Source organism: Ruditapes philippinarum, unplaced genomic scaffold, assembly GCF_026571515.1.
Source record: "Ruditapes philippinarum isolate M1 unplaced genomic scaffold, ASM2657151v2 ctg21339_1_1_1_1, whole genome shotgun sequence".
Taxonomy (NCBI): Eukaryota; Metazoa; Mollusca; class Bivalvia; order Venerida; family Veneridae; genus Ruditapes; species Ruditapes philippinarum.
The window spans coordinates 1-12736 of record NW_026863164.1 but is presented as its reverse complement, the minus strand read 5'-3'; the positions used below and the strand labels follow the sequence as shown (position 1 = coordinate 12736).

The window sequence follows — 12736 nt, the reverse complement described above, 5'->3', positions numbered from 1 at the left end:
TGACTTACCTCCATGCCAAATATGAAGACTGTGGGTCAAAGGAATCTTAAGTTATTGGGCGGACAAGCTTTCTGAAGTCAAGGCCCCTGTGACCTTGACCTTTGACCTGGTGACCTCAAAATCAATAGGGGTCATGTACTAATCATGACTTACCTCCATGCCAAATATGAAGACTGTGGGTCAAAGGAATCTTAAGTTATTGGGCTGACAAGCTTTTTGAAGTCAATGCCCCTGTGACCTTGACCTTTGACCTAGTGACCTCAACATCAATAAGGATCATCTACTAATCATGACTAACCTCCATGCCAAATATGAAGACTGTGTGTCAAAGGAATCTTAAGTTATAGGGCGGACAAGCTTTTTGAAGTCAAGGCCCCTGTGACCTTGACCTTTGACCTGGTGACCTCAAAGTCAATAGGGTTCATCTACTTATCATGACTAGCCTCCATGCCAAATATAAAGACTGTGGGTTAAAGGAATCTTAAGTTATTGGGCGGACAAGCTTTTTGAAGTCAAGGCCCCTGTGACCTTGACCTTTGACCTAGTGACCTCAAAATCAATAGGGATCATCTACTAATCATGACTAACCTCCATGCCAAATATGACGACTGTAGGTCAAAGGAATCTTAAGTTATTGGGCGGACAAGCTTTTTGAAGTCAAGGCCCCTGTGTCCTTGACCTTTGACCTAGTGACCTCAAAATCAATAGGGGTCATCTACTAATCATTACTAACCTCCATGCCAAATATGAAGACTAAGGGTCAAAGGAATCTTAAGTTATTGGACGGAAAAGAAAAAACCGACGGCCGGACGGACGGACAAGGTGATTCCAGTATACCCCCCTTACAAGTTTGTTGTGCGGGGGTATAAAAATCTAGACTATTCGCTTTCGTAAATTGTTGTTTTTTTATTGTTTTTTTTTTCAAACGAATGATATTCGTAATATTCGTCTGAGGTGTAAAACTTGTTATTGCTGTACTTGATGTCTTGTTTGAATTCATTGAATAAAAAATCAATGATGAGTTGAATAATAAAACATTGTTATTGTGAGATAAGTGCTTGTCATGCATATGTTTTTGGTGTTGTTGTTTGTAGACGAAAGTATGGTGTACCGTTAGGGTCATCGTTTCTTTGCATCAGCGGCCATAATAAAATCCATAACGCCAAGGCGATAAACAAGGCAATGCCCCGTAGCTGAACTGAATCATCTTATTGGCTCATTGCCTAATTATAATGTCTAATCTTCACGTAGCTTATTTGCGTTGTATTTACTTTATCGTTTATTATCAATAGAACTCCGGTTAAGAAGAAGTTAAAGGGAAATGTGTTAGAACTTCGATATATCAAGGTTTCAACTCGTGAATCGGCCTCATTTCAAGGTGGTAAGTTACAAATGGCGTCATAAAAGGAAAGGGCGGCGACTTAAACATCTTAAAGTAAATATATTTCGTATATTTATTATGCGACAATTTTAAACTTACGTGATGTATTCTTGGAGCGTATTTGTCCGATCCAACGTCTACAACGTACACTCTGCTGCTGCCGAGACATGGCATTATCAAGCGGTTACGTGATTTTGACGGGTCGTCATGACAACTTGAACAAGCGTTCCATCCGGTGTGGTGAACCTCGTCCTGGATATGTGGTAGGTACATTCTGTGTATTATCTAAAATTGATACAAAGCAATTTGGTATTGATAAAAAGTAAAATGTGAACAGTTCATCCTAAGCTCTTAAGCCATTATTGTTAATGCTTATAATCATAAAGTTTACTCTGACCTGTCGTATTTTATTCACCAAATGCTCAAATTGATTCAGTCAATCGAATATTATCGGTAAACTTCGGCTAAGTTCGGTTAATCTCGGCTTGGTTCGGCCATATTTGAATTGTCAAATCGGCGCCATAGTTATGTGATCCGGCTTAATATGCCGGTTAGACTAAAATGAGAGAAAGAGAAATATTTTACATGATACATTAAGTTATTGTAATTCTTAGATTACTGTTCCAATAATCATGTTGTCATATACTAGCTAAATATTTCTTTGTCAGTTTAAAAAAAATATTGCGTCAAGGGAGATTATTATGTTTTAGCAAGGGAGATAATTATATTTTATAAATACCTTTGAATAATCTGGGGATTTGGGATCAACATTGACGGTGACAAGATAATCCGGTCTGTTGGATCTGGTCTGTGGGGGTATAATACATGGGATGTAGACTATCTCCTCCCGGGGGCCATTCTTCATGGCGTCCATCGGTGAGGCATAGCCGGGTCCTTTTCCGCAACAAGCTGAAAAAGAGATTTACGTTTTATAAAACAAATCAACCTTCAAGGAATAAAATCATCAACTAAGATTGAAAATAAAGTAAAAAAGCATGTTTTTTTTATTATCATTAGACTCAGAATTGTATCTTGATATGAAGCGTAAAATATACACGAGCTTTCAGTAGGGCAGCTAATTCAATGCTTGTAAGTAAAACTAGGGCCTGAGAAATGTAAGTTTTTACAAATAGGAAGGTTTTAATCACAAACATAACAAATGTACATTAAAAATGTTACTAGTCTTGGACAATGACCGAATAATTTCGATAAATTCACTAAGGGTCTTATTTCATTCAAAATACATGCCAATGTTCTGGCCCTTGGAATATGACCTTGAACTGTAATTCAAAAAGCATTCATAAATGAAGTTTCAAGATTATACAGAAATCTGTATCTATTTCTAAGATTGATGTTGCAAGCAAAAATTTACCAAAAAATATTCAAAATTCAAAAAGGGCCATTACTCAGCCAAAAACCAAAAGTTAAAGTTAGACCCCTTCAACGGTGACTTTCAATTCTAATCCCAAAGAAATGTATTAAGTTTCATGTGGCCTGTATTTATGCTTTCAAGTAAGTGTGTTAATCTACAAGAAAAATTTGTTATCATTGTGATGCATGTAAATTTTAAACATAAAGGGCCGTAATTCAGTATTAAATTCAATTGAATACCTTGAGTAGTTTAAAGGACTAATGTTGCATCAAGAATGTTCGTAGATCAAAAGGGCCATAATTCTGTCAAAATCTATGCTACAGTTATAAGACTTGGAAAATGACCTCATATTACGCTCTGAAGCAAGTGTTATAAGCATATTCCATTAGCTGTTGGTTGATGAAACATGATCTTACAATTATAACTTTAACCAAAGTGTAAAGCCTACGCCAACACCAACGCCTACCGCCCGGGTGTGTAGGAAAACTGGAAAAGACGAGCTAAAAATGGCGTCTGAACATTATTTTCTTTTCCAACGGTAAACAAGGAGCGTCACGTAGTATTCACCCTAACAAAACAAACACCGACAAATATCAGAAACCAAGCGAAATATTATCATTCATCAAGGACGAAAATAATATTTCACGTTAACTATTACTATATGTTGCAGTTTACTCTGCAGATGTTAACACTGAAACCGAATTCACAGACAAGAAATGTAGGTTTGAACGATTTAGAATTTCATATAGGACATAGTTGAAAACAAGCTCAGAACATTAAGAAGCTTGGCTTTATCTGATGATCTACAGTCAAGTAATTTGATTGTATGAAAATGTATGTTGTGTTCTAAAACGTGATCACATGTATGTAACTGAGAGCGTAAATTTATCTCAAAGCCGGCTGGCAGAGCCAGATTTAACACTGCAGACAATTGCAGACTAAAATCAGCCTCTTCCGGTTCATTGCCTATATTTACTACGGAAAATAGTTCGTAGTATAAGGGGAAGGAACTCCAGACTAATCCGCGTCGTGTGAGTCAAATTCATTTTTATTTTAATTTTTAACGAAATTGATCGATGGATTTGTCCAGAATGAAATGTGGACAAGTTTATGTAAGATATGTCGCGAGGTTATAATAACTGAACGTAATTATTACAGAAGCAAGCTTCTAATTCACATCAAGACAAATCCATCATGTTTTGACTTTGACAAGGTTGTTTGTTTCATTACAATTTTAACAGTTAAAGGTTGTTAGTTTTTTGTTTATATCAGTGTATATAGCCAAGTTTCGTTATCATTCATTTCAACAAGGGTTTAGCCTTTATTTTGAACCAGGCTTATCGGTTATCAGCGCAAGGTCAATTTATGTGTCACATATTATTTGTACTTCAATTACAACTAGCAAATAATGCGTTTATAAGATTTTGTTAAATCAAACTTTGAATCGAATGAATGTTCGGAAACAATCAAGGTTAGGTAAATACATGTATAATGTTCTATATAATCAAAGTAGTGCACTCATCGTAAAGTAAATAAATTCAAACTGAAAAAAAATCTAAAAAGCTATACATGTATATGTGCTGCATTTTTGTTTCTGTTTTTGAAAAGTACTACATCCAAAATGCCTGTATTAAAAAAATATGGTAGTTTTTTGCCTAATGAAGTAAATAAAAAAAACTTACTTAAAATAGCAGCTGCGGCTTATGTGTGTTAAATAACAGAGACATTTTATGTTTCAACTCTTTCAAGAATTGACCATAATATTATAGAAACAATACAATTTAATAGTAATGTTGATAAATAAAATATTTAATGAGACATAGCCTTTACACAGGTGCTCGTCCAGTCTTGGTGCCCATTTAAAAAAAATGAAGTTTAAAAAAAAAAATGAAAAAAACAAAACATCAAAATTACTATTTTGGGTCGAGTGTAAGAAAAAAAAAATTTGAAAAAAAATTTTTTTTTCCTATATACCATTACTACGTAGTAAAGGTATAAAGGAAAAAAAATTTCAATTTTTTTTTTCTTACACTCAACCCAAAATAGTAATTTTGATTTTTTTTTTTGTTTTTTTTTCAATTTTTTTTTTTAAACTTCATTTTTTTTAAATGGGCACCAAGACTGGACGAGCACCTGTGAGCCTTTATACCCTATAAAGATATTGTGGTTTTGTTAGTAAAAACACGACACTGACATCTAGGAAGAGCATCGAGGCACGAGGCTATCTGAGTTGTACGAAGCGTAGTCCCCGACAAATATTTTGATATTTTTCCCGACTGGAACCCATGCGATTCATTTTTGAGGCATGGAAGAGCACGTGATCTATCAACCGTACTTGATTGGTAAATCACCGTTCATTTTTTAAAAAATAAATTAATGAAATCTATACTTCATGCGCAAAAAAATGATAGTTTTAAATGGGAATATGAATGTATATTGAAGTGCAATTAAAAGATTGTAAACATGAAAAGAGTATTGTACTCTGTATCATCAATACGTTTGCAAGAGAAATATCAAACGTCTGGATGATACAGACAGGTGTCCTACTTATCGACCCTCTCCGTTCTCCGGTCTTCGACGGTCACCGGTCGCCAAAGACTTTCTTCTATTGATACTATATTCTCGATACAAACGTTTTGTTTTGTTTTTCAAATTATTTTGAAAACAGTTAAATGAAATATCTTTACATTATTAAAACTAGTCCCCTCAGGAAACCTTTTTAACTTGTTCTCTTTTACATAGGCAAAAACAAAAACACGTTTCTTGTCGTCACAATAAAAAGTAACCAATCAACCAGCGTGCCCTAGTTTCCCGACAGACAGTGCGGGTATTTATAATACCTGCACTCCGGTTAATGCACTGTGCTTTTTGTGGGCATACGATTTAACTCTGACATAATTATTTTCAATAGAAAGATCTCCAAACTATGATACAAGATATGATTGTAACACAGTTAGGGGGCCTTTCTGTTGAATATGTGTCATAGGTTAATCGTATATTATATATACATATATATTGTATCATAGTTTGGAGAGCTTTTTTTCTGTTGAAAATGTGTCAAACATATACATGCACAGTGCGTTAACTGGAGTGCAGGTATATGTTACCCGCACCCCAGAGCATGCCCATTAATTGGCTCATTTTTTCTGGGGTTTACTTATTTTGACGGCAGAGAAAGGAAAAGCGACAGAAATATTATAGTCAGATGTTACTTTTTTTCTGGGGTTTCACATTGTGACAACAGGGAACGTGTTTTTTTTTTGTTGTTTTTTTTTGTTGTTGTTTTTTTGCCTATGATACAAATAAGAACACCAAAAAGCACTCGGCAATCCGATTTATACTTGGGGGCTACGCCCCCTCGTACTCGATACTCTTTCTATTACAAAGCTTTTTCTGAGCTTGCCTTTACTTTGTATGAAATCTGTACGGTCTAAAATTACATAAAAAGATTATCTCTGCGCAATGTCCTTGACAGAATTCATTCAAGGACAAAAACATGTATTTATATGCCGTGGGAAATGAGAAACAATTGCTTTAACTATCTAACTCATATATTTCTAACAAAAGGAAGTTATCGACCTAACAACGCTTGAGGTAATCAATATCACTGTATAGAAAGTAGTTCCTTCGTTTTAAAGAAACAATTATATATCAAGGAAAGAAAATCAATTTCATTTCTTTAAAAACACTTTAAAGGCTACCTAAATAAAAAAAAGTTCATTGTGTGAACCTGTTTAAATATAGCTATTAAGCAAACAAAAACCTGATACGATGTAGTTCAGAATTATCTCCCTTAGATAAGATAGCGTTCATAACTTCTATGCATCAATAAAATATGACGAATTCAAAGAAGAAGAAAAAAACATTTTATTTCAGTTTAATTATGTATAGTTAAATGTATACATAATAAAAAGTTAACATAATTCAAGGTAATTGCATATATCAGATCATTTATTTAAATACCGGTACACAAAGTGTTCATAGAAAAGGGCCCATAACTCTGGTAAACTCTTTTGCAAAAAATTCCTTGATATTCAACAAGTATTTTAATTTAAAGTAATTATCTGAGCTGATTTATAAGAAAATTTATGACAATATAAAAAGTAAATGAATTAAAGGAGCTTAATTAGCAAAAATGCCCTTCAGGGTTATCTGTCCTTTAGAAATGCATTTCTTTTTTTGCATTCCAGTTTATTGACCATAACCTATTACCTAATACCTATTAAAATCACAGTGACCTTGACCTTTGACTGTTTGACAACGGGTAGAAGTCAACAAGTGTATCCACATTTAACTTTTCAATTTACAGCTTAATTAGAATTGAAGTTAATGACCATAAACGGAAACCAAAAAAGTTTACCGATGACGTCCCGATGCCGACGCGTGGGTCATGACAATACGTCCACTTTTTTTCTCTGAAAAAGTGGAGCTAAATATCATTATCAATGAAATATATATTTTCCAATGAAATGAACTTTTGTATCGATTAAAACAAAATAAAACAATGCATTGTATAAAGAAATATGTTACATTTGTATTTAATTTTATTAATTTATTGCGCATTGATGATTTTGCTTCGTCAGAACTATGCGAAATTTGTATAACTTGACTCATCTTTGTCTGTTTTCGCATCTTATCAATCAATCAACACATGTTTTAGTTTTTCTCATCAAATGAACTTGACATTTTTATTTGCAAAAGATGTTTGCGTTACATATGTCTGTTGTTGTAACTGGTTTTTATTGGTTTTTATGTTGTTGTTTTTTTATGTTGTTTTTTTTCCCTCCACCAAATAGTCCAAGATATCAAGGCCATCTTCATCTATCAAAATTACCTTTTTCAAAACAAATTGGATGTTTATGCGATTTTTTATGATTGCGTTTTATAATTGTGTTTGACGTCGTATTAAAAAAAAACCAAACAAACAAAAAACTTTCGATTAGAAAGTACATGTATATTACTTTTTAGTTGAATCTGAAGCATTTCCCGCCCCATGTCTAACCCTTGTTCGGGAAAGAAGTTCCTCAGTGAATTTTACATCCCTGTGCTTTTTCCCTCACCTTTCCATTAAGCATTTCACATTTCCTGTTCATTTCCCGACCCTCGGTGCATTTCCCGCCCCTCTGTCCACCACCCATCCCTCAAGGCGTTCCCCGTCCCCTTATCACCTACGATGGTGCATTTGCCTTCCCCAGCATATTCCACCGTGGGGGGGGGGGGGCATTTCCCAAACCTGTCCACCTTTCGCCCCTTATTTCCCAGCCCAAAGAGCAATATCTTCGTTTAACATCAGTAAGCATATTGCTCCCAACAACCTCTAATTGGACAGTGTCCGTGTAGAAAAATGCAGTTCGTGAGACATCGTCCAAAAAATGTCTCGATGTCTCTTTAACAAGTCTTATTAGTTGGGGCTACCCCACGCCCCTCCCCATCTCCCGTACCATAGTGTCCCTCCTTAGAATATTAAACTTTACAGACCGTCTTATAATTATTTTTTTTTGGACACATTTTAGGATACTGTTTTGTTAACCGAGTTAATTTAAGTAGAACAAGGTGGATACATGTATATCCGTTAAACTTTGAATTGAATGACAAAATAGTTATGTAGCGAGATCTTGTTTCGACACTTTGTACAAAATGCGACATGCGATCTTTAAATGTTTTTTTACGTAATAGTTATAGTTTATGACCTGGGGCGACATCGAGGGTATTTCTCCACAGAAAATGGCCGAGAACATTATCTGTAGAGAAACCCCGAGATACATTTCCACGAGACAGTTGAGTTCGATATACTGTTGTATCTCTTGATAAATAGAATTAGATTTGACATTTTAATATAATTATATTTTTTCTACCCTATATGAGTTTAATTTCCCACGTGGAACCTCAGTTACTTTTATGGTACATATAAATGATGATGGCGGTGTGGTAGTTTTCACTCCGGATCACGGCAGTAAGCCACATTGAATTTACCAGAGCACAGTTCCGCCACAGCATCGTTCTTGGGCAAACTGTCAAGCAGTTTACCAAGCCTAGTTGCTTCACTTTCGCGAGGAACTGGTAACTTCTGTAGAGGTACAGTACGAATGGTCGTAGAAAGGATTTCATGATCAATCACAACGGAAGTGGCCTGCACCGTCCGGAAATTGAACCCGGATCGCCCGATTATAATGGTCTACCGGACAGTTACATGTAAACGACCAAATTTTGATTTTTTTCTTATTTTAAACCCCAAAACGCGAGAGCCAGTCAGAAATATTGGGGATGATCCCGATTGGTTGGATGATCACAGAAACAGAAAAAAACATTGCTGTAAAGATTTATGGCTCTCTGGTACTAATTAGGACTTTTAATCACATGGAGAAAGATGGGTTTGAAAATGTATTTAAGTAAAACAATTATCCAGTATTTTCTCAGGAACTTAAAATTTATTAAAAATACGAGAATTCCTCCACGAAAAAGAGTTCACACAGGCACTCAGCACCAAATTACTTTTATGATAAATGGTTTTAACGTTTAGTGTGAAAACACATAAGTATATGTTTCAATCAAAACTGTTTCTTAAATGAAGGCCATATCTCCAGTACCCCATTGCCTATCCCCAATCTGAATATATTCGTTATTTTCCATACAGTCCAGTGACATTTTGCATCGTTTTCGTCTACGTTTTCGAATCAAGTAAACTTTATTTGAAATAACGCCCACTTTTTTTAAAAGAAGTGTGCGTTATCTGAGATATTGCACAGTGCATATTTACCGATAAAGCATGTTACTGGCGTATAACAGTTGCGGATCATCAAAGACAAATCACCGCATCATGTGAGAAGTAAGTAGAATTTGCATCGCAAGACTTATTACCAGCCTGCTATTTAATTCCAAAAAAATGACGACAGCATTTCAAATTCAGTTTGCGTTTTAAAAAGATCTAGCAAAGAGTTACGACCTGCTTAAATCTTAAGTTAATGTTGATTGTGTATATATTCAGTGTTTTTAAACGTTAGCAATTCTGACAACACCTACTGCAACGCGACTTAGTCTGATTCTAAAAATAAATGCCCCTTGTGGCGTAGGGGTTGCCTTACAGATTTCGGCATTAAACTTGCAGCCAACGTTTAGCCGCGGGTTCGAAAAACTGGAGTCTATATGCATTTCTTAGCTCCAGCAGGTGAGGTAGTTTACGCTACTGGTGTTGACACTTGACGTTAGCAAAAAATCATTTTCCCGGATTCAACGCCATACGACCTAAACTGTGTTGCTGCGCCGTAAAACCAAACAAACGGAGCATTGCTAATACAGCATACAACAAGTATACAGCATACAACAAAGTGTAGATAACATTTTAACATTGTATTTCAATTAACAGCTTTGTTTAAACCTAGTCCCTAATTGAACTTTTTTGTACTTGCAACAACAAAACACTTTTTCGTGACGTGTCTGACAACACAATCTTTGAACTATGAGCAGTTATATAACAGTTATATATCAGTTATATATCACACTCACATAGTTATATATCACACTCAATAATGCAATATCAAACGTTATTTTACAATAAGGTCACGTTTACATATGATATATACATGGAGATAAAAGTCAGGCCAGGTCAAAAAGTGTTTCTTTATAAAACCTGGACTATCTTATGTATTGTATAGTGTATTCTAGTACATCAATACGTTCAAGAGTTTCACCCTTAAAGTGCATTACAATTAATCTGTTTTGAATATTAAATGTTTGCTAATTTGCATTAATAAAGCTAATTAATATATTTATGTCTCTTTCGAATCTACATTTCATCTACACAATACCGTACAACAAGCTTTGATGTCTTAACAAATAGTGTGCAAGAAGCGTTACAATTAATTCGACTTGTATCTTAAAGCTGCATACGTCAAGATGAGCTCTAATATTTTTAGGAAATCAAACTTGAGAAAATGTACAAAGACTTTAAGTTAAGTAAACGGTTCAAGATTCGATTAATAATTTACATGTTATGTGAGATTAATGACTGATTTAACGGGGGAAAATCGCGATATTTCCACTGCGATACGAACGCAGTAAGGGATATTTTTGCATATTTTCACTTCATATTTTGGTAACTTAAGTAGATTGTAAGTGCCGTTTGCGATATTTAAAATTACTTTCTTTGTTCACCTCACACAATTTTATCATTATATTTCTTTTTCAAAAATTTCACGAAAATAAGCAAGAATCTGGAGGCCTGCGGCTTTAAATGTTTTCTAATTTGCATTGATATAAGTAAATAGTTTATGTGTGTTGTGGCTCTTTTATATCTACATTTTATCTACATACTACTGCTCAATAATCGTTTACTGTCATGGCTGTGTGCATTTATATGCATCATAAAACATTGTACAATTGTCAATTCATAAACGATATATGTGTGCATAGACCGAATAAAATATCGAAATTTGACATTTTTTACATTACAAACTTTGACTAAATTCACGACGACCTGACATTAGTTTGCACCAAAAGAGACAATAATCAAAATAACGATACGTCAGGTTATTTCCGGTCAAGCATATCAGAGGAAAATATTATAAAGGCATAGATCTATGTACATGTAGATCAATCACGTTGGTAATGTGTGTAATTCTATATAATCTACATAAACGTCAACATCGCGTCTTCAAATCAGCAACATGTTATTTCCATTACAGAAACATTAAATACGTTGGTAAAGGATATTGCAATTAAAATAACTAGTATACAAATTATTAAGACATGTATATTATTATCAAATGACAATTCCGCTACGTTTATACAAGTATTTTAATTTCTCTCACATTTCCCTACCCCCTAATAAGATGCGATTAACAGATATGTATAAATATATATACAAAATATTCACGAAAAATTAATAAATTAAACAACTGTTATTTTTCTCGCACAATAAAATCTGATTTAAAAAAAATCCTGTTTAAATAAAGCATCAGTTTTTGAACAAATATTAAATTTTAAACATACCCATTATTTGAACTATAGTCCACCAGCGTTATATCCCAGACTAAGTTATAAAAGTCTCGTTCTATCTATTATATGTCAGGTCAAATCTCGAGTGTTCCCTTTTAGATAACGTTAAACCTAGCTCAGTCTACATTTTAGAATGGTTAACAAAATAACAAACAGTACACGTGCTGCAATATGTCTATTCTTAAAGGCCCATTATGCCTAAAATTGATACATTTGTATATATATTTTTTTTTCAATTTTTTTTTTATTTTATTTTGGTGTCCTGTAACTCATTTGCCATACAGCAAAGCAATATTTTGTGTCCCCTTAATTAATTCGGGAAATTACAAATATATTACAGTTAAAGTAATTTAGACGTTTTTAAGTGGAAGTCAAAATACTACTTTGTTTATATTTTGCTACTTTGATCACAAATGAGCCATGTCACGACAAAACCAACATAATGGGTTTGCGACCAGCCTGCGCACCCGCTCAGTCTGATCAGGATCCATGCTGTTCGCTTACAAACCCTATAACAAGTAGAGAAACTGATAGCGAACAGCATGGATCCTGACCAGACTGCGCGGATGCGCAGGCTGGTCTGCATCCATGCTGGTCGCAAACGCACTATGTTGGTTTTGTCGTGACACGGCTCAAATCATGTCACGTTCAGTCGATGTTTTCTTCAGGCAGGTGATGAGGATCTTACATGTTGTAAATCTATCATTACAACAATATAAAACACAGGTTTGCCCTTTCTGCAGTAAGGAAAATACATTCATTTTTTAGGCTTAATGCGCCTTTAAACCCTTTTTTCTATACTGCTGACAGTTTTTGTATAACTTTTTTTACATATTTTTAAGTTCAAATAGATTAAATTTCTTTATAATAAGTTTACGCATTACATCACTTTTCTAATTTCCTGTAAAACATGCATTTACGAAGCGTAGTGATTTAAATATTTTTTATGATAACACTTTATATGCACGAAGAAACATATTTGTGCAAAA

General features: G+C 34.3%; 1 protein-coding gene across 1 annotated transcript; it reads right to left on the bottom strand.

Annotated features, from left to right (window-relative positions):
* Positions 1-1480: 1480 nt before the first annotated feature.
* On the bottom strand, positions 1481-11900 carry LOC132721298 (methanethiol oxidase-like; the record flags this gene model as incomplete). The annotated part of the gene is given in 3 exon segments (XM_060705579.1): positions 1481-1666; positions 2121-2290; positions 11742-11900. Coding segments are annotated over 3 exon segments (360 nt in total), but the record flags the coding sequence as incomplete, so codon positions are not given.
* Positions 11901-12736: the final 836 nt, after the last annotated feature.